General features: G+C 44.6%; 1 protein-coding gene and 1 long non-coding RNA gene across 2 annotated transcripts; one reads left to right on the top strand and one right to left on the bottom strand.

Moving 5' to 3' along the window:
- Positions 1-924: 924 nt before the first annotated feature.
- On the bottom strand, positions 925-2,832 carry LOC125522250 (uncharacterized). The gene is made up of 3 exons (XR_007289706.2): positions 2,201-2,832; positions 1,895-1,950; positions 925-1,717 (listed from the first exon to the last, which is right to left on the bottom strand). It is a non-coding gene; the product is annotated as an uncharacterized LOC125522250 (long non-coding RNA).
- Positions 2,833-3,475: 643 nt separating this feature from the next.
- LOC125525851 (uncharacterized) lies at positions 3,476-6,952 on the top strand. The gene is made up of 2 exons (XM_087536039.1): positions 3,476-5,301; positions 6,672-6,952. The coding sequence occupies exons 1-2, from the start codon at positions 3,481-3,483 to the stop codon at positions 6,807-6,809; spliced, it is 1,959 nt and encodes a 652-aa protein (XP_087392165.1). The 5' UTR covers positions 3,476-3,480; the 3' UTR covers positions 6,810-6,952.
- The last annotated feature ends 12,902 nt before the right edge of the window (positions 6,953-19,854 follow it).

Here is a 19,854-nt window from a genome sequence, read left to right as displayed (position 1 = left end):
TTTTCTCTTCTTCCTACTGTTTGCGCCTTCGCTATTCATGTATTTATTTTTTGTTTCATTTTCTCGTTCTTCTTTTTTTTGCTTCTTTTAAAATTCGTGAACCTTTTCAAATTCATGAATAATTTCTATAAAATTCACAAACTTTTTTCAAATTCAATGACTCAATGAATGTTTTTCAAATTTGTGAACTTTTTTTTTCAAATTCGATGATGTTTTTTCAAAATTGATGAACTTTTTTATATTTTGATGACTTTTTTACAAAATTGATGAACATTTTTTAAAATTTGATGAACTTTTTCAATTCCGTGATTTTGTTTTCAAACCCATGATCATTTTTGTGAACTATTTTCTTAAATTAGTGAATTCATGAACCTTTTTCTAGTTCATGAACTTTTTTTTGCATTGGCCAACATTTTTATGCATGTTCGTGAACTTTCAAAATGTGTTCACATTAACAAAAATCATGTTTCAATAATGTTTTAAAATAATTAAAAATCTAAGCGAGGCACTGGACAATAAATAGCGCGGCTACGCTGGTTCTTTTATAATCCGCGTACAGTTAGTCACTAGCATGCAGTAGGTGTGGTGGTTAGCCAAACTCGAAGACTAGTGTAGTGTTGCGACGGCCTCCGTTGCCAGGTGGCAGCCAGGGAGGCCCCTCCGCGGTTCCACACCGACTGCAGCGAGCGCGGGGAATTCCGGCGGACAAGTAGATGAAACTAGATGATACCCCGCACGTTGCTGCGGGAACACATGCTAAAATCATGAGATAAATGCGTGAAACGTTAGTTGAAAAACTATAGATTAGAAGTCCACATGAATAAGAAGAACAATACAACTTGTGTCCAAGCACACATGATTAATAGTATAAAGATAAATATGCTCTTGCGTCATTTATAAACGATGTTGTTTCCCATAGAAATATGGACAATTAATGAAAAATTGTATTAAATGGGAATAACCTAATATCACACATAACGTAAGGTGATATAAACAGCATAACTTTAAAATGTTACATCTTATCTCAAGTACATAAATGTACTATATGGCACACAAATGAGAGTCAACAATAGGCAGAGGCATTACATATAAGGTGGTTGAAGTCTTGGAGATAGTAATTTTCCTTTCAGATGGTACTGCGTACATTATGCTTTTTTGCGAAGGTATTTATCTCATCCTCTTAAGATATTTCAACGGAGTTGAGCTGATCAACTCTTCAGTAATCTATTATTTCATGTATACCTTTGTATTATCAGTAGCACTCTTCCTGCAAAAGAGTTGAAGACCAAAATCTTGCTGCTATGGGTCGAAAAGAGTGTCTTCTAAGAATTCAAGTGTACTGATCCCCCAAAACGCTACTGGCATAATTACCTTGTACCAAACATATGTTCAGATCTTAAATGCACCAACTATAGTTCTCAATATAAAAGTGTCCCGGGCAGGTAGGCAAAGAAAGTCAGCCAGAAAATTACATAAACTTTTTTGATTGGGCCTCAAATAAATGGAAAAGTCAATGACAAATCCAAAAGACATGAGGTTCAGTCTCATTGATAGTGTTCTATAAAAATTCCATGAGAGAGAGGTGGGGGTGTAGCTTGCCTTGGAGTGAAGCTAAACATGATAGGAAATCCATGGCGTTGCTATAAAGAAATATATTTGATATGCCGATGGGAATATGACAGTCCACGTCCAATAAGTAGATGCATTGGCAATGCTCCTGCCATTTCCATAAGAAAAAACAGGATTAATACATATTCTACCCTAAACTATAATTAGATACTGATGAAAAAACATTGAGTAAATCTGAATCACCTGCGAACATATCGTGCAATAGACCAAGAAAAAGGGAGTCATGCCTATAGGTCAATAAATGAAAAATAGGGATGCGACTTACAATATTGCATCATTCTCCTTGTCTTCCTCTCATCATTTGCAAAGGTTGAACAACACCTGGAAAATAAAAAGCAAAAGGCCGAGTTTAGTAGTGAGGCCAACTGCGGTGTACCTGGTCTTTGAAGGGCAACTACTTATTCTTGTATTGGGTCTGCTGAGATTGGATATTCACTTGTATGAATAAAACTAAAACAATATAACGAAGGAAGAGACCAATTAGCACGTTATGCTCATTTCCCATCATATGCTGACATGTAAATCATGGCGTGGAACCCAAATCTAAACTAAAAGGTAAGGTGGGACTCACCAGTCATCCGGACGACTTCAAAGGATGATGTTGCTGGCGGTGGAGAAGTTCCTAATGGTATCCATCAGGGTAAGCCAACTGCAGCTAAAACTTCGAATCATGTCCTTAGGCACAGTTGCGTGAAGGCAAGGGCGGCCGGCACAGGGAGGGCCCGAAGCAGAGGAGGGTCGAGCGCACATACTCAATCCGCTGCCTGGGGATGGCCGCATCAGGTGCATCCGAGGCCGCCTGTGCGAGCAGGAATCAGTTGCGCGGTGATGGCTTGCAGGGCCGTGGCGGGAATGATTGCATCAGGCAACTCCAGCTCTTGCCGGCGTTGATGGAGGCAGCGAGGAGGCGGGGGTAGGCCAGTGACCCATCCCGATGGAACCCGGGCTGCGCCGAGATGGCCGTCTCTGATTCGTCCGAGGCCGCCGGTGCGAGGATGACCCAGACTCCCAGAGTAGAGCCACGACGTGAGGGAGCTCCCCCACTCTCACCACCTGCGTGCTAGTCCACCGGCGCGAGGAGGGCTCGGAGAACAGCAAGGTCGTGATGGAGCTCCTCCGGCTCTAACCACTGGCATGGGGAAAGATTTGGGGGAAGATTGGGAGGGGAGGAGGCGATAGACACGACCTGGAGATTTTTTTTCTCTGTTAGATATAGGAGTAGTAGATAAGGTTGGGCTGTGGTGGTGCTTCGGTTTGTAATTAGTGAAAGGGAAAAAGTCTAAAAAAAACCCTGAATTCGTATTCGAAGTCTGAATCAAATCTTAAACTCCCAATCCCTGAAATTGCCACCCTGTACTTTATAATCCCGGCTTATCCCGGCTGATTTGTGCGAGTACTCGTTTGTGTTGAGCGGGTTTGCGTATGTGGCAGATTTGGGACGGGAAATACTCACCAGCTGGACTGACCACGGGCCCTACCATCGCAGCTCTTAAACCTCATCACCAAACCGCTGCCTCCCTTGACGGTTCCCCTTCCTGTCCCTTCTCCTTCCCCTTCCTGTGCGGCGGCAATGGCGATCGGGACTGATATCGAGGATAGCAAGACGATCGCAACGGCTGGTGGAAACATCGGTAATCCTCATCCATGTCTTGCATTCTTCTGGTAGTTGCATCTGCCGCCAATCACAGGCTCTAGTTAGGGTTGTGAGCTCTGAATTTTTTAGGTTTGTAGGTCTTTCTGTTTGTGCGAAAAAGTTGGATTTGATCTTCAATTTAGTTTGGATTAGTTGTATTCCTCGTTGATTGTTGAAAAAAATTTGTGGCAATGCAGGCTAGGGTTTGTGTTGTGACCATGGATCCAAGTGAGAAATTGACTGTGCGGTTTAATTTTGGTGGGCAATTTGTTCGAATTGGGCCAAATTTGGATTATGTTGGTGGGGATGAGGCAATGTCAGAGTTAGAGAGGGACAAAGTGTCCCTACCTGAGGTCAAAGGCTTTCTTGGTGATCACGTAACTTGTAAAGGAAGTATGAAAATTTACTTTCTATTGCCTAGTAAAGAACTAGTGAATGGCTTGTTATTTCTCTTTGATGATGTTGGTTGTATGAAGATGTCAGAATACACTACTGATGGTGGAGTAGCTGAGGTTTATGTGGAATATTTTGGGGAGCAGGATAATCAAAGTGGCAGTGAAGACAGTGTTAGTGACTTTGAGGATGAGATAGGTATTGATGCTGATGAAGAAAGTGATACTGCACCTGACTGTATTATAACTGCAGAAGATGATCATGTGCTTGTACCAAATCAGAGAGGAGTAATAACTGAAATACTTAGTAGCCCTACAAAACATAAGTTTCTAAAGAAACAGAGGGATGATATAGGGCAATGCTCTCAAGTGAATGTGTGCGCAGATCTCATATCCGGCAGCTCTCAGGTACTAGATCCTGCATCACAAGGTGGTACTGCTGCTGCAATCACTATAGCAGGAACTCAACAGCCAACAATCCAACAAGTACAAGAAGAGGCAGTACATGATGACAGTGGTTCTGAAGATTCAGATAGCGATGCTGATGATACTGACTATGTGGCAGGTAGTGATGACAGTGGATTGGATGAAGAATATGTGGAACTAAGGGAACAAGCAAATGCCTTTAAGAAGAAAATCAGAGCCTCTAAGAGGTGGGCTGAAAGTAATCCTTCAGGTGCTGTTCCAATTGATCTAGTGGCAAATGTGGAAGAAGTGATAGGAGAAGATTACTTCGACTCAGATGATGAGGACTACTCATATGATGATCAAACAGATGATGATGGCCATATTGTTAGGAGGAAGAGCCAATTCATCAGGTATAACCCAAAGACAGAGATTCCTACTTTCTGTTTAGGGATGGTGTTCAGGAGCAAGAATCAGATGAAAAAAGCACTAATAAAATATGGACTGCTCACAAAAAGAAGTATTATTTTCATGAAGTCAGAGGATGAAAGGATTAGGGCCAAGTGTGGTTGGCCAGGATGTCCATGGCTCATTTATGGAGCAAAGACAAGCAGGTGTTCCAGATTTCAGGTTTTGACATATGAGAGTGAACATATGTGTGCTCCAAACAGGGACAATCACCTTGTAACTGCTAAAGTGATTGCTAGAAGATATGAGGATATCTTAAGGGCCAACCCCACTTGGAAGATTGACAGCATTAAGGCCACTGTTTTGAAGGATTTCTTTGCTGATGTATCAACATCAAAGTGCAAGGCTGCAAAGAAGATAGTGTCACATAAGCTATTAGAAGGGATGAAAGAGGAGTACACTAAGGTCTTTGACTACCAGCTAGAATTGCTGAGAAGCAATCCTGGCAGTACCATACTTGTTGGATTGGATCCTGAATATATGGACCAAAATATATTCCAGAGATTCTATGTGTGTTTCAATGCTATGAAAAAGGGTTTTAAAGCATGTAGAAGGGTGATTGGCCTTGATGGTTGCTTCTTTAAAGGAGCATGTCAAGGTGAGCTCCTTTGTGCTGTTGGTAGGGATGCTAACAACCAAATGTACCCAATTGCTTGGGCAATAGAAGAGCAAGAAACAACAAAAAGTTGGGAATGGTTTATTGGACTTCTTATCAAAGACTTGGACATAAACAATCAAGGTGAAGGCTGGGTGTTCATTTCTGATCAACAAAAGGTAATTTATGATCTTTATGACCATGTTGTTAATTATTGTTGTTTGGTCGCCTCGACGGAGCACAACCTAGTCTACTTATTTTATAGCATACTTTAGTCATGATGTCTGGTCGCCTCGACGGAGCACGACCTAGTCTACTTATTTTATAGCATTTTTTAGTCATGATGTTTGGTCGCCTCGACAGAGCATGACCTGGTGTACTTATTTTATAGCACATTTCTTTATCAATTTATGAGTGGTAGTATGGTTTAATTTGCATACAATTATCATGTAGGGTTTAATTAGCAGCATGCAAGATTATCTGCCAAAGGCACAACACAGGATGTGTGCTACACATATATGCTAACTGGAGAAAAAAGCATAGAGAGCATGCTCTACAGAAGAAGTTTTGGGCTATAGCAAAGGCTGCAAACAGAGAAGATTTCATGTATAGAAAAGCAAAGTTAGCTCAAGACACACCTGAAGGGGCAATGGACATAATGAAAACAGAGCCTAAGCATTGGGCAAGAGCTTTTTTCCCTGTTGGTTCACTATGTGACTCAGTGGACAATAACCTCTGTGAGTCATTCAACAATGCAATCATTGAGGCCAGATTCTATCCTTGCATATCTATGTTGGAAAAGGTTAGACAGAAAATGACAAAGAGGGTACAAGAAAACAGAGAAAAATCTGAGAAGTGGACTAACAATCCAATTTGCCCAAATATCTTTAAAAAGCTTAAGGTGAGCATCAAATTGACTCAATTTTGTGACGTGCTCTGGAATGGGAAAGAGGGATTTGAGGTTAAGCATGTCAGTGGAAGAGGAAGGACCTATACAGTAAATTTAGAGAAGAGGACATGCTTTTTGGGTACTTACAGCTTGCAGGCCTACCTTGCTGCCATGCTATAAGTGCTATATATAAGTCTGGTAGAAGAATTGAAGATTTTATTGAAAAGTGTTACTCAGTTGAGCAGTTCAAGAAAATATATGAGCATTGTTTGCAACCAGTTGAAGGTGAGGAAAGGTGGCCTATTTCTCAGAATCCCGGACCACAAGCTCCAGGATATGTTAGCATGCCTGGTAGGCCTAGGAAGAATGACAGGAGGAGGGAAGAAGGAGAAGCACCAAAAGGAAATAAGATGTCAAAACATGGGATTAAGATAACTTGCAGTATGTGTGGCAGCAAAGGCCACAATAAGACAGGTTGCCACAAAAATCCAGAAAAAGGGAAGAAAAAGAATGCCTTTTTGAAGAAAACAGGGAGGAAAATGAAGGAAACTGAGGTATATAATTCTGCAGATTTATCATTAATTATGCATTTCTTGTAATGATTATGCATTTCCTTTCTTATGCATTTTTCATATATTAAGGCATTGTTTTTTCCAACAGCAAGCACACACTGATGCTCAGATCAGAGCAAGACAACAGGATAACTGCAAAGGAAAAGCAACTGGCCAAGCAAGTGGAGAGAAGAGGGAGATTCCTAAAAAACATAATTTGCAAGCCAAGAAAAAAGCAAAGAAGTGATCCTGCTAGACTTGTGCTTTCTGGTCATGTTAGTATGTCAGTATTGTTAAACTGGTCATCTGTCCTGTTTGGTTGAACTTATGGTTTAGTCCTTTTGGTTGAACTACTGGTGTATGCACTATTATTTGTGTTGAACTTGACCTGGATGCATTGATCGTGTACGAACTTATCTTGGTAATGTGATGTTTGGTACTCTGCCACTTCCCTTTAAATCTGTGCCATGACCTGCTATTGTTTGCTACTCTAAATCTGTCAAATTCCAAAGAAGAAAAGGTTGGCACATAGCTACTGTGAGCTATTTGAATTCTGCCAAAAAAATTACAGAGCAGCTCAAATTCCAAAGAAGAAAAGGCTGGCACATAGCTACTGTGAGCTATCTGAATTCTGCCAAAAAAAAAATTACAGTGCAGCTGTAATTTTTTTGCAGACCAACTGTCTAAACAATCCAATCAAAAGGACACAAAATTTAAAGTGCCCAAGCAACTGGAGAGAAGAGGAAAATTTGCACTCATAATCATCACAAATATTTGAAAGTGCACAAAAGGAATTAATATCACTGGCAGATGACACAAATGTACTCTACAAAACATAGATCCTGCCATTACATCATCCAACCATTACATTGATCCTCTACCTAGCAGAAATCCTGTTATACTGTTATACTGTTATACATTGCACTGTTACATTGCAAATAGACCAACAACTACACTGTTACACTGTTATACATTGCACTTCTCTCCATCCTTTTAGACCTAGCCAATATTCCTTTAATTTCTTCATTCTTCTCATGAATTTGTTGTGCCAGTACAGCCTCTGCTCCACTTCTCCTCCCCTGTTCTAGCCATGCCATCGGTCTGAATCAAAATAGACAACAGTTCCAAACAATAAAAAAAGGGAAATCTCAAAAAGGAATGAAGAAATTCAGTTTAAAGGAGGAAGATGAGGATCTTACAATCCTGAGCATGCAGCAATAGTATCTTCTTCCAGGATTTTTGTCGCTCCAGGAAATCCAACGGGCTGCCTTTTTCGGCGGCTTGCAGTAGCATGGCCTCGACGACTGGTACGCCATCGTGTCCTCTCGATAGGGCACCGGCGACCTGGATGGTGCCCTACGACGGCGCCCTCTGTCTGAGTACGATGAACCAGAGGACGACGCCATTGGCAATTGCTCTGTCGCCGCCCGCCTCCCCTCCCCTCCTCGAACACTAATTTCTTTCCCCACCGAGCGGCCCAGGCATTCTTTTTCTTCACGGCCCAGACAACGGCCCAGATTGGCGATTGCAGCGATCCAGCAGGGCCCGACGTCAGTCCTACGTGGGGTCTTATTCCAAGTTTCCAACCCAATCCGTCACATGCCAGCAGTCCCGAAGCGCAAATGAAGTTTTAGCACAAATCAGCCGGGATAAGCCGGGATTATAAAGTACAGGGTGGCAATTTCAGGGATTGGGAGTTTAAGGTTTGATTCAGACTTGGAATACGAATTCAGGTTTTTTTTTAGACTTTTCCCTTAGTGAAAACATGCTGAAAACTGAACCATTAATGGGAAATGAAGGCTAGTACTCCACCGGAAGTAGTATCGCGTGTGCGTTTTAGTAGGTAGCTGGAAGGCTGAAGATCCGTCCCTTCGGTGACCAGGGGAAAGACAACACAGGATTTGTAATTGGTTGGTATCTGATGACATGGCATGCTTTGTTGGACCCTTTATATGTTAAGAGAATACCTTATAGTGGGGAGCAACTTTTTAAGAATGTAAGATGAGACTATGAGAGGACACGTGCTTTGAACTGGACATGGTAGCCAATTTAGTTCCTGTACGCTAGTTTTGTTCTGTAGTCTGTCTCATTTTTTAGCAAGTTTAATTATTGTAAATAAATTGTATGGAAATGTGTGAATTGGAGGCCGTCAGGAGCTAGCTAGTTGTACTTATAATTGGTGTGAATTGTATGAAAATTGACCGTATGGTCAAACATGTTACTACTTATTAATTCTGGTCTTGAATTTTTTTCATGTCAATTTGAGCACGAGTTATACAGATCTTGTGTTTAAAATTTTAAATCGACAATACCAAAGTTTTAGTTCAAAATTTGATGTTTTTTAAAACATTAAATAATACATGTTTTCTAGTAATCTAATAATTGTTTAGTTTATTTGGACAAAAGAGTTAAGATATAATGGTTTTTCTTTTTCAGAAGACCGTTTAATTTTTTCTTCGTTGGCTATTAACCCATCCTCCATTTTCTTTCTGGATTCGCCATTGCCCTTGCCCCTCGTCACCTTTGGCATCTTACACGGTGGCGTTAAGCTCATTATGCCCCAGCCGACGGACTGTCTTCGCACCAGAATGTCAAATCGTGGAGCAACTCGCAAGGACATGGCGCACTCCATCTCCTGTAGTGATCGCTGTTGCTGGGCGCCAGCAGGAAATCTCATCTCAACATACTACATACACTATGCTTGCTGCACAGGCAGCCCTGATACCTCAACAACGTCAACTTGTATCAAGATCGGTGCGCTACTTTTGGTCTCTATGGAAGGTCGCGGCAGTGGCAACTTGTATCAACATCATGCCTTCAGATACGTAACACTTATCTCATTCAGGTTTACTCATTTTCTTCTTTGCTCTCTTTTATACGACCGCGAGTATGGCGGCTCTTGTTTTCCTATCGTCAGGAAGAACCACTCCTCGAAGTTGTTTAGTTTTTCTTATTTATACTAAACTTTAATATTTGTAAATAAATCATTTTTCAAACCGTAATCATAGCTAATAAATTATGATAAATTTAAATTGTATTATGTGACAAAAGTTACTTTTTCTCTATACATTACATCCTTAGAGGCATGTTTAAAACAAAAATCCTCTTAAATGTGAGAAAATCACTTATGTTTACAAATGATTTTGTGGTACTTGTGTGAATATAGTATGTATGGAACTGTGTGCACTTAAATATCTTAATAGAGATGTGTAAAGTGGATGGTTATGATAAAATATCTTCATGGAAGTCTTTATAATTCGATATACACTACTCCCTCTGAGCCGGTGCATTACTCATCTTAGGTTGTGCACTACGAAGGTGTAGAGGAAAACGAAAAAACTTAATGCTTATTGGCTTCCATTGCATGCAATAAATTGACCACTGCATGCCGTGTTAGGTAGTCTCAAGTCATTGAAAGTATACATGCTCATCCTTTGTGTATGCCTTCATCCGAATGCTTTACCTCTTCTTCCTTGGTGCATTGGCTTGGTGAGTGAGCTTGTCGGCAAACAAAGACTTCCCCTCGATCTCCACTTCATTTTCTTCCTCTTGGTCGTAGTCGTCCGAGAACTCGTGGCCTTGTGTGAAGGTGCCGGCCATGCCCGCTTGGCCTTGCGTGAAGGTTCCATCCATGCCAACTTGGCCTTGCATGAAGGTGTCGGCCATGCCCTCCTGGCCATGCCGCCCTCGAAAATGATGTTCTGCATGATGAAACGATTGGCCGGGTCATCATTCGTCAACGCCGGCGTTGCGTCGAACAGTTGGTGGGCATCGGGACGGTTGCCGACTGGGATCTCACGTGGCCGTTTCCTTTGCCCCCGGTGGATGACCCACCGGCCACAAGTGTGGCGTTGAGGTCGATGGGCATGGGCGCAGGTGTGGCCGGCGCGAGCACACTCCCTTCCGGCGATCGGTCCGCGAGATAGGTGGAGAAGCAGGTGCCTTCGGTTGGGGATGGAAGCCGGACGTTTGTGGCGTGGTGGACATGCACGGGGACTCTACCCATGGCGGACGGATTGCCGACGAGCCCGTGCTGGCCTCGGCCATGGCGGCAGCGACGAGCCTGTGCTGACCCTAGCCATTGTTGAACCCTAGCATGAGTAGGGCCTACTGCATCGCCTTGGCGATGAGGGCCTGATTGTCCGCGATGCTGGCCTCCTGTTGGGCAACGACGATGAGGGCGGTGGCGTTGGCGGCTTCAAGCCTGCCAGCCTGCACCTTCTTCTGGCCAGCCCTCTTGGCCGACTGTACAGTACAGCGTGCTGAGTCAGCATCTGCTCCTGCTTCGGTTGGGTCGCCCTTTTGTGGACGGCGCGGGGCTTGTCGACGGTGGAAGCGAGGCCGACGGGGCGGCGGGGTTTGGCGCGTATGCCATGGCAAGCGGGCGGGAGGGTTTTGGGGGAAAGGGTGGAAATGAGGTGGATGTGCCACTGTGTGGCGGACCATGGGAGGGCAAGAGCGGGCGTTGCTTGGGTCGGCACCATGACGCTGCGACGCAAACTCAGGCCAAATTTGGACCTGAAATGGGTCGCAGGCAGAAAAAAAATGGACACTCATCCGTTTGCGTCGGCGCGTTGGGCTGCTATATGTGTCCATCTCGACCCAAATGAACATGCGTGAACAAAATGTATTGCCGTGTTGGAGTTGCCTCCTTTAGGGCCTAGGTTTTCACTAGGAGCTCGAGAATGGATACTTAAGAAATACCATCATGAGAGTCAATCGTATTTTTTCGCCATCACTTTTTTTTCATGATCCTAGCAAATACATGTGCTGAGCTAGAAAACACAACCTTTACCTCAAGCGGTCGTCCGTAGATTGAGGAAACGTAACTGCATAAGCCCACAATCAGCGAGAGAGGATTTTCTAGCGGTTTGTACCGGGTAGGCCATATCCGTTGGATGGTGCGAGTACATTAATATCTACTGAATTGATCATAAATTGAAGTACCCAAGTTGATGTTCACTCGGGACGAGTTCATTCGGAAGCAAGAAAACCATAGGTTGCAACGGATATACGAGGCAGATCGTGAGATCTGTTGAAATATGAGATGGGCCTAGAGCCCATATGACAATTTCAGATTTGATCTCTAAGGGCCCATGTAGGTGGCATGGTAAGGTGGTGGGAAGTTTAGTCCCACACCGGAAGTGGAAGGAGAGTTGGAGTGGTTTATAAGGGATTCTCTTCCTCATGCTATTGGAGCTTGAGAAGAGATGAGGCCCTCGCGCACTCCTCCTCCTCCGCTTTGCTGGTCAGGAACGGAGAGTCTTTGACAGGTGGGGCCACGATCTGAGACGTCGGATCGTGGGCTACCGACTTGGACGTGGGTTCAGCCCACGTCTCTCCACGCGCAGCCCGCCACGAAACAGAACGCATCTCCGCCTCCACGCCCACGTCGTTCCTCTGCTGCTGCTGCCGCCGGCGACTCCGTCTCGTTCACCGCGTGAGCAGGCCTCCGAAACACCGCCTCTCTCTTTCTGTTGTAGCAGTACTAGCGTTATGCGTAGTACATGCTCTGTTAGATCGTAATCAGTGTGTTATCAATACTGTCAATGTCATGCTCATGATTTATTCATGAATTAATTTAATCGAAAAACTGCCTAGTTTCTTATCAATCCAAAAACCTAATGTATGTAGGGGTTTTTCGAATTCTGGTTTTGCTGCTGCACTGAACCGTCGCCGTTTACGGGGACGTACTTTAAGCGTTGGCAGACTAAAACCACCTTATGGCTCACGGCCATGAACGTGTCCTGGGTCGCCGGTGTGACTCCCACAGGAACGATCGCTCCTGATCAGGAGAAGGCGTTTAAGGTGGCCACTGTCGTGTTCCTCGGGGCAGTTCTGAGCGTGATTGGAGATAAGCTGGTTGACGCATATTTGCATGTGCGGTCTGCCAAGAACTTGTGGGAGGCGCTCGAATCTAAGTTCGGGGCTGCCGATGCAGGGAGCGAGATGTATATTATAGAGCAGTTCCATGATTACAAGATGGTTGAAAACCGTCCTGTATTGAAGCAGGCTCATGAGATAATATGCATTATTAAGGAGCTTGAGCTTCTTAAGTGCGAGTTACCGGGCAAGTTTGTCGCGGGCTGCATAATCGCTAAGCTTCCCAATTCCTGGGGGAACTTTGCCACCACTCTGAAACATCAGAGGCGTGAATTCTCTGTGGAGGATGTCATTGGCCATCTGAGTGTTGAGCAGAATTCAAGGGCAAAGGACTCGCACGAAAAAGGGGTCAAAGGAACTTCTGTGGCCAACATGGTGCATCAGAAGAACTTCAATTCCCACAAGCCCAAGGGAAAGAACGGTGTCCAACAAAGTGCCGACTTGAAGAAGAAGGGTAAGAAGACCTTTAAGAAGAACAAGAAGGATGAGGGCTGCTTTACTTGTGGTTCGCTTGAACATTGGGCCAACAAGTGTCCAAACAAGTATAAGAAGCAAGGGCAGGACTCCAAGTTTGTCAATATGATTGTGAGCAACAATGAGAGTGGTGCATCTGGGTACGGTAATTTATTTGCTGTATTTTCAGTTTGGCCGTCCACCGATTGGTGGGTCGACACAGGTGCAGGTGTTCATGTGTGTGCTGACATTTCATTGTTTTCTTCTTACCAGGCCACAGGTCACGGGTCCGTACTGATGGGGAATGGCACGAGTGCTTCTTTTCTTGGTGTTGGCACGGTCGATCTGAAATTTACTTCGGGAAGGATTGTGCAGCTGAAGAACGTGCAGCATGTCCCCGCCATCAAGAAGAACCTCGTTAGTGGCTTCCTTCTATGTAGAGAAGGGTTTAAGTTGGTATTCGAGTCTAATAAATTAGTTGTTACGAAATATGGACTATTTGTTGGAAAGGGTTATGAATGCGGAGGCATGTTCCGCCTTTCTCTTGCAGATCTATGTAATAAAGTCGTGAACAATATTCATTTGAGTGTTAATGAATCTGAAGTATGGCATTCACATCTTTGTCACATTAATTTCGGTGTTATGACGCGGCTAGCAAAATCAAATTTAATCCTGAGTTTCACTTTAGCCAAAGGTTCTAAGTGCCATTCGTGTGTGCAGTCTAAGCAATCTCGCAAGCCTCACAAGGCAGCAGAGGAGAGACACTTGGCGCCACTGGAACTCATACATTCTGATCTTTGTGAGATGAATGGTGTGTTGACTAAAGGTGGAAAGAAATATTTCATGACTTTGATAGATGATTCCACTAGATATTGCTATGTGTATTTGTTAAATACTAAAGATGAGGCTCTATACTACTTCAAAATCTATAAGGCAGAATTTGAGAATCAACTTGAAAAGAAAATTAAACGAGTCCGGTCAGATCGTGGTGGAGAGTACTTCTCGAAAGAGTTTGATGCCTTTTGTGCGGAACACGACATTATTCACGAGAGGATGCCTCCCTACTCACCCCAGTCAAACGGGGTTGCCGAGCGGAAAAACCGTACTCTAACTGATTTGGTTAACGCCATGTTAGATACGTCGGGTTTATCCAAGGCGTGGTGGGGGGAGGCTATAATAACATCCTGTCATGTCCTGAATAAAGTTTCGACAAAGGATAACGAGATCACTCCTTACGAGAAGTGGACCAAGAGAAGGACAACGCCCTCGTACTTACGTACCTGGGGCTGCTTGGCGAAAGTTAATGTGCCGATCCCCAAAAAGCGTAAGCTTGGACCAAAGACTGTGGACTGTGTTAATTTGGGCTACGCTATGAATAGTGTTGGCTATAGATTTCTAGTAGTGAAATCTGAGGTACCTGACATGAAGGTCGGTACAATTATGGAGTCTTAAGATGCTACATTCTTTGAGGACATTTTCCCCATGAGAGATGTACAAAGCACTTCTAGACAGGAATCTGAGGAGACTCCTGAACCTGCCATTCCGATGAAATATTATAATCAAACACATGATGAAAATCCTGAGGAGGATAATGAGGAAACCCTTGGTAGGGGCAAGAGACAAAGGACTGTAAAGACCTTTGGTGATGATTTCTTCATATACCTCGTGGAGGATAATCCCACTTCTATTTCAGAAGCGTATGCATCTCCAGAAGCTGACTACTGGAAGGATGCGGTCTGTAGCGAGATGGATTCCATCATGGCTAACGGGACTTGGGAGCTTACTGAACGTCCTTATGGTTGCAAACCATTGGGATGCAAGTGGGTGTTTAAGAAGAAGCTTAGGCCCGACGGTATAATAGAAAAGTACAAGGCTAGGCTTGTGGCCAAGGGCTACGCCCAGAAAGAAGAAGAAGATTTCTTTGACACTTATTCACCTGTGGCCAGACTGACCACCATTCGAGTATTACTCTCGTTGGCGGCCTCGCATGGTCTTCTCATTCATCAGATGGATGTTAAGACGACTTTCCTGAATGGAGAGCTAAAGGAGGAAATCTATATGCAACAGCCTGATGGCTTTGTGATGGATGGTCAGGAAGGAAAGGTGTGTAAGTTGGTGAAATCTTTGTATGGCCTGAGACAAGCGCCTAAGCAATGGCATGACAAGTTTAATGAAACGTTGACATCTGTGGCTTTGTTGTTAATGAGGCCGACAAATGTGTATATTATTGCTATGGTGGGGGCGAAGGAGTTATACTGTGTTCATATGTTGATGACATACTGATATTCGGGACTAATCTCAAGTTGATCGAGGAGGTTAAGTCTTTCCTATCTCAGAACTTTGAGATGAAGGACCTTGGAGTGGCTGATGTTATCTTGAACATCAAGCTATTGAGAGATGATGAGGGTGGGATTACACTTCTGCAATCCCATTATGTTGAGAAGGTGTTGAGTCGTTTTGGATATTCGGATTGCAAACCATCTCAAACACCATATGATTCTAGTGTGCTGATTCGAAAGTCTAAAGGCACAGCTATAGATCAATTGAGATACTCTCAGATTGTTGGTTCACTCCAGTATCTAGCGAGCGCAACGAGGCCTGACATCGCATTTGCTATTAGCAAACTGAGCCGATTTGTTTCCAAACCGGATGATGTACATTGGCGTGCTCTTGAGAGAGTTATGCGCTATCTGAAAGGTACTATGAACTATGGACTTCACTATACCGGATACCCGTTGGTACTTGAAGGGTATAGTGATGCGAATTGGATCTCTGATGCTGATGAGATGAAGGCCACAACTGAAGGAAATATGCCCTAGAGGCAATAATAAAGTTATTATTTATTTCCTTATATCATGATAAAAGTTTATTATTCATGCTAGAATTGTATTAACTGGAAACATAATACATGTGTGAATACATAGACAAACAGAGTGTCACTAGTATGCCTCTACTAGACTAGCTTGTTAATCAAAGATGGTTATGTTTCCTAACCATGGACAAAGAGTTGTCATTTGATTAACAGGATCACATCATTAGTTGAATGATCTGATTGACATGACCCATTCCATTAGCTTAGCACCCGATCGTTTAGTATGTTGCTATTGCTTTCTTCATGACTTATACATGTTCCTATGACTATGAGATTATGCAACTCCCGTTTTCCAGAGGAACACTTTGTGTGCTACCAAACGTCACAACGTAACTGGGTGATTATAAAGGAGCTCTACAGGTGTCTCCAAACGTACATGTTGGGTTGGCGTATTTCGAGATTAGGATTTGTCACTCCGATTGTCGGAGAGGTATCTCTGGGCCCTCTCGGTAATGCACATCACTTAAGCCTTGCAAGCATTGCAACTAATGAGTTAGTTGCGGGATGATGTATTACAGAACAAGTAAAGAGACTTGCCGGTAACGAGATTGAACTAGGTATAGGATACCGACGATCGAATCTCGGGCAAGTAACATACCGATGACAAAGGGAACAACGTATGTTGTTATGCGGTCTGACCGATAAAAGATCTTCGTAGAATATGTAGGATCCAATATGAGCATCCAGGTTCCGCTATTGGTTATTGACCGGAGACGTGTCTCGGTCATGTCTACATTGTTCTCGAACCCGTAGGGTCCGCACGCTTAAGGTTACGATGACAGTTATATTATGAGTTTATGCATTTTGATGTACCGAAAGTTGTTCGGAGTCCCGGATGTGATCACGGACATGACGAGGAGTCTCGAAATGGTCAAGACATAAAGATTGATATATTGGAAGCCTATGTTTGGATATCGGAAGTGTTTCGGGTGAAATCGGGATTTTACCGAAGTACCGGGAGGTTACCGGAACCCCCTCGGGAGGTATATGGGCCTTAGTGGGCCTTAGTGGAAGAAGAGAAGAGGCAGCCAGGGTTGGGCCGCGCGCCCCTCACCCCTAGTCCGAATAGGACAAGGAGAGAGGGGGCCGGCGCCCCCTCCTTCTCTCTCTCTCTCTCTCTCTCTCTCTCTCTCTCTCTCTTTTCCCACCCCACGAATCCTATTCCAACTAGGAAAGGGGGGAGTCCTACTCCCAGAGGGAGTAGGACTCCTCCTGGCGCCCCACACCTTGGCCGGCCGGCCCCCCTCCCTTGAACCTTTATATACGGGGCAGGGGCACCCCTAGAGACAGAAGTTGATCCACGTGATCATACTCTTAGCCGTGTGCGGTGCCCCCTTCCACCATAGTCCTCGAAAATATTGTAGCGGTGCTTAGGCGAAGCCCTGCGACGATAGTACATCAAGATCGTCACCACGCCGTCGTGCTGACGGAACTCTTCCCCGACACTTTGCTGGATCGGAGTCCGGGGATCGTCGTCGAGCTAAACGTGTGCTAGAACTCGGAGGTGCCGTAGTTTCGGTGCTTGATCGGTCGGGCCGTGGAGACGTACGACTACATCAACCAAACACTTCCGTTGTCGATCTACAAGGGTACGTAGATCATACTCTCCCCTCTCGTTGCTATGCATCACCATGATCTTGCGTGAGCGTAGGAAATTTTTGAAATTACTACGAAACCCAACAACAACTGGGTATATATTTACTCTTGGAGGTGGTGCTGTTTCCTGGAAGTCTTGCAAGCAAACGATCTTAACAAGATCGACAATGGAAGCAGAATTAACAGCATTAGACACATCGGGTGGCGAAGCAGAATGGCTTCGAGATCTGTTGATGGACTTGCCAGTGGTTGAGAAGCCGGTTCCGGCCATCCTTATGAACTGTGACAATCAAACAGTTATTGTCAAGGTGAATAGTTCAAAAGACAACATGAAGTCCAACAAACACATAAGAATGAGATTGAAAGCTGTCAGAAAATTGAGGAACTCCAGAGTGATAGCGTTGGATTATATTCAAACGGCTAAGAATCTGGCAGATCCCTTTACTAAAGGGCTATCACGTGTTGTGATAGATAACGCATCAAGGGAGATGGGTATGAGACCCACATGAGTTGCCATGGTAGTAACCCAACCTATGTGATCGGAGATCCCGTGAAGTAGGACCTGGGAAAATAAGCCAGTGGTGAACTGAGGAGAGTAACTTTACTAACCCACTCCGTTTGAGATGCAATACTCTCGGAAACTGTATGGAAGGATGACTACTGTCTTAATGTGTTCCAAGGCTTATATGCATAAGCAAGATGCTATCCTACAGAGCGATCTTTGGAGGAACACACCTATGTGAGCCCGACTGCTGGTCACAGTCTATGAGATTGGGGTGATCTCTAGCAAGCTCATGAACAGGCCAGGAGTGTGACTAATATGCTCCACCCGAGGGGTCGGCCTTCGGCAGCCTCGTATCAGGGAGACTTGTGGTGAAACTTCTTAACGCCAAACTGACAATTCAAGGCATAGTCCATTGTTCAGTTGTGAAGGAGTGTAACTACTTGGTCTAGGTGAAGCTCAACCTTAATCAGTCTCCAGTGAGATGCTGGTATATCAAAACAACGTTTGGAACAAAGGACAAACTAGGCCCCTGAGATCTGGTGGGGGATTGTTGAAATATGAGATGGGCCTAGAGCCCATATGACAATTTCAGATTTGATCTCTAAGGGCCCATGTAGGTGGCATGGCAAGGTGGTGGGAAGTTTAATCCCACCCTGGAAGTGGAAGGAGAGTTGGAATGGTTTATAAGGAATTCTCTTCCTCATGCTATTGGAGCTTGAGAAGAGATGAGGCCCTTGCGCACTCCTCCTCCTCCGCTCGCCTCGCCACGCCACGCCACGCCTCGTCACGCCGCGCCGCGCCGCGCCGCGGGTTGCGGGATTGAGCCGAGCCAAGCTCACTCCTATGCGCTTCTTTTTGCCGGTCAGGAACGGAGAGTCTTTAACAGGTGGGGCCACGATCTGAGACGTCAGATCGTGGGCTACCGACTTGGACGTGGGTTCAGCCCACGTCTCTCCACGCGCAGCCGCACATATATATGTGGGGCGCTGCCAACCCTAGCCGCCACGAAACAGAACGCATCTCCGCCTCCACGCCCACGTCGTTCCTCTGCTGCTGCTGCCGCCGGCGACTCCGCCCCGTTCACCGCGTACACGGTTGACGGGAGAGCAGGCCTCCGAAACCCCGCCTCTCCGGATCCTGTACGGGAGAGGGGCGATTAGGTTTTTGGGTAGCGACTACGCGACTGCTCGCTTCTGTTCATCTACGTCCACATCACCTTCGTCATCACCATGTCGACCGACGCCGACCGTGCCGCCGCTAAGAAGGCCGAGGCCGACAAGAAGGCTGCCGAGGATGCCGCGGCTACCGCCACCGCCGCCGCATGGCCGATTGGAGGGTATACATCGTTTATCCCTCTCGTGTTTTTTTCTGTTGTAGCAGTACTAGCGTTATGCGTAGATGTTTCTACTATATGCGTAGTACATGCTCTGTTAGATCGTAATCAGTGTGTTATCAATACTGTCAATGTCCTGCTTATGATTTATTCATGCATTAATTTAATCAAAAAACTGCCTAGTTTCTTATCAAGATCGATCGACCTGCTCAAGACCTGAGACAAGCCTCACTCTGATGCAGAAGATATCAAGGGGGAAACTCTTGACATTGCAATAATTAAGGCATGGTTTGGCGGAGACTAAGCTCGTAAGCACCACTCTTGCGAAAAAAAAAAATTGTACTTCCCACTAACATCTTTCCAAGAGAACCACACATACACATCACTATGAATTAAGTTTGGCGCAAAACATGTATTTTGTGCCCCCTGAGAAAAGAACAAATCGAGTATACATACACAACTACAACATTATGTTTGGCGCAAAAAAGTAGCAACCGCACAGTATGCTGCCGTTGAGTGCGTAGCTGCACAGTGCGCTTGCTGAGCGTGAAATTTAAGTAAACTGAAAAATGCTTGGTAAGAATAAATAAAGCCACTCAACCAGAAGGAAATTTATAGCTAAGGATCAGACGACAATTTTGCAGTCAAGA

The sequence above is a fragment of the Triticum urartu genome, chromosome 7A, assembly GCF_056163025.1.
Source record: "Triticum urartu cultivar PI428250 chromosome 7A, HENAU_Tu73, whole genome shotgun sequence".
In the NCBI taxonomy this organism is placed as follows: Eukaryota; Viridiplantae; Streptophyta; class Magnoliopsida; order Poales; family Poaceae; genus Triticum; species Triticum urartu.
This window is presented reverse-complemented; position numbering and strand designations above follow the sequence as displayed.

Coding starts and splice junctions, on each gene's coding strand:
- LOC125525851 (XM_087536039.1), top strand. CDS start 3,481: ATGGATCCAAGTGAGAAATTGACTGTGCGGTTTAATTTTGGTGGGCAA. Junction 5,302..6,671: donor TCATTTCTGATCAACAAAAG/GTAATTTATGAT, acceptor TTTTTCCAACAG/CAAGCACACACTGATGCTCA.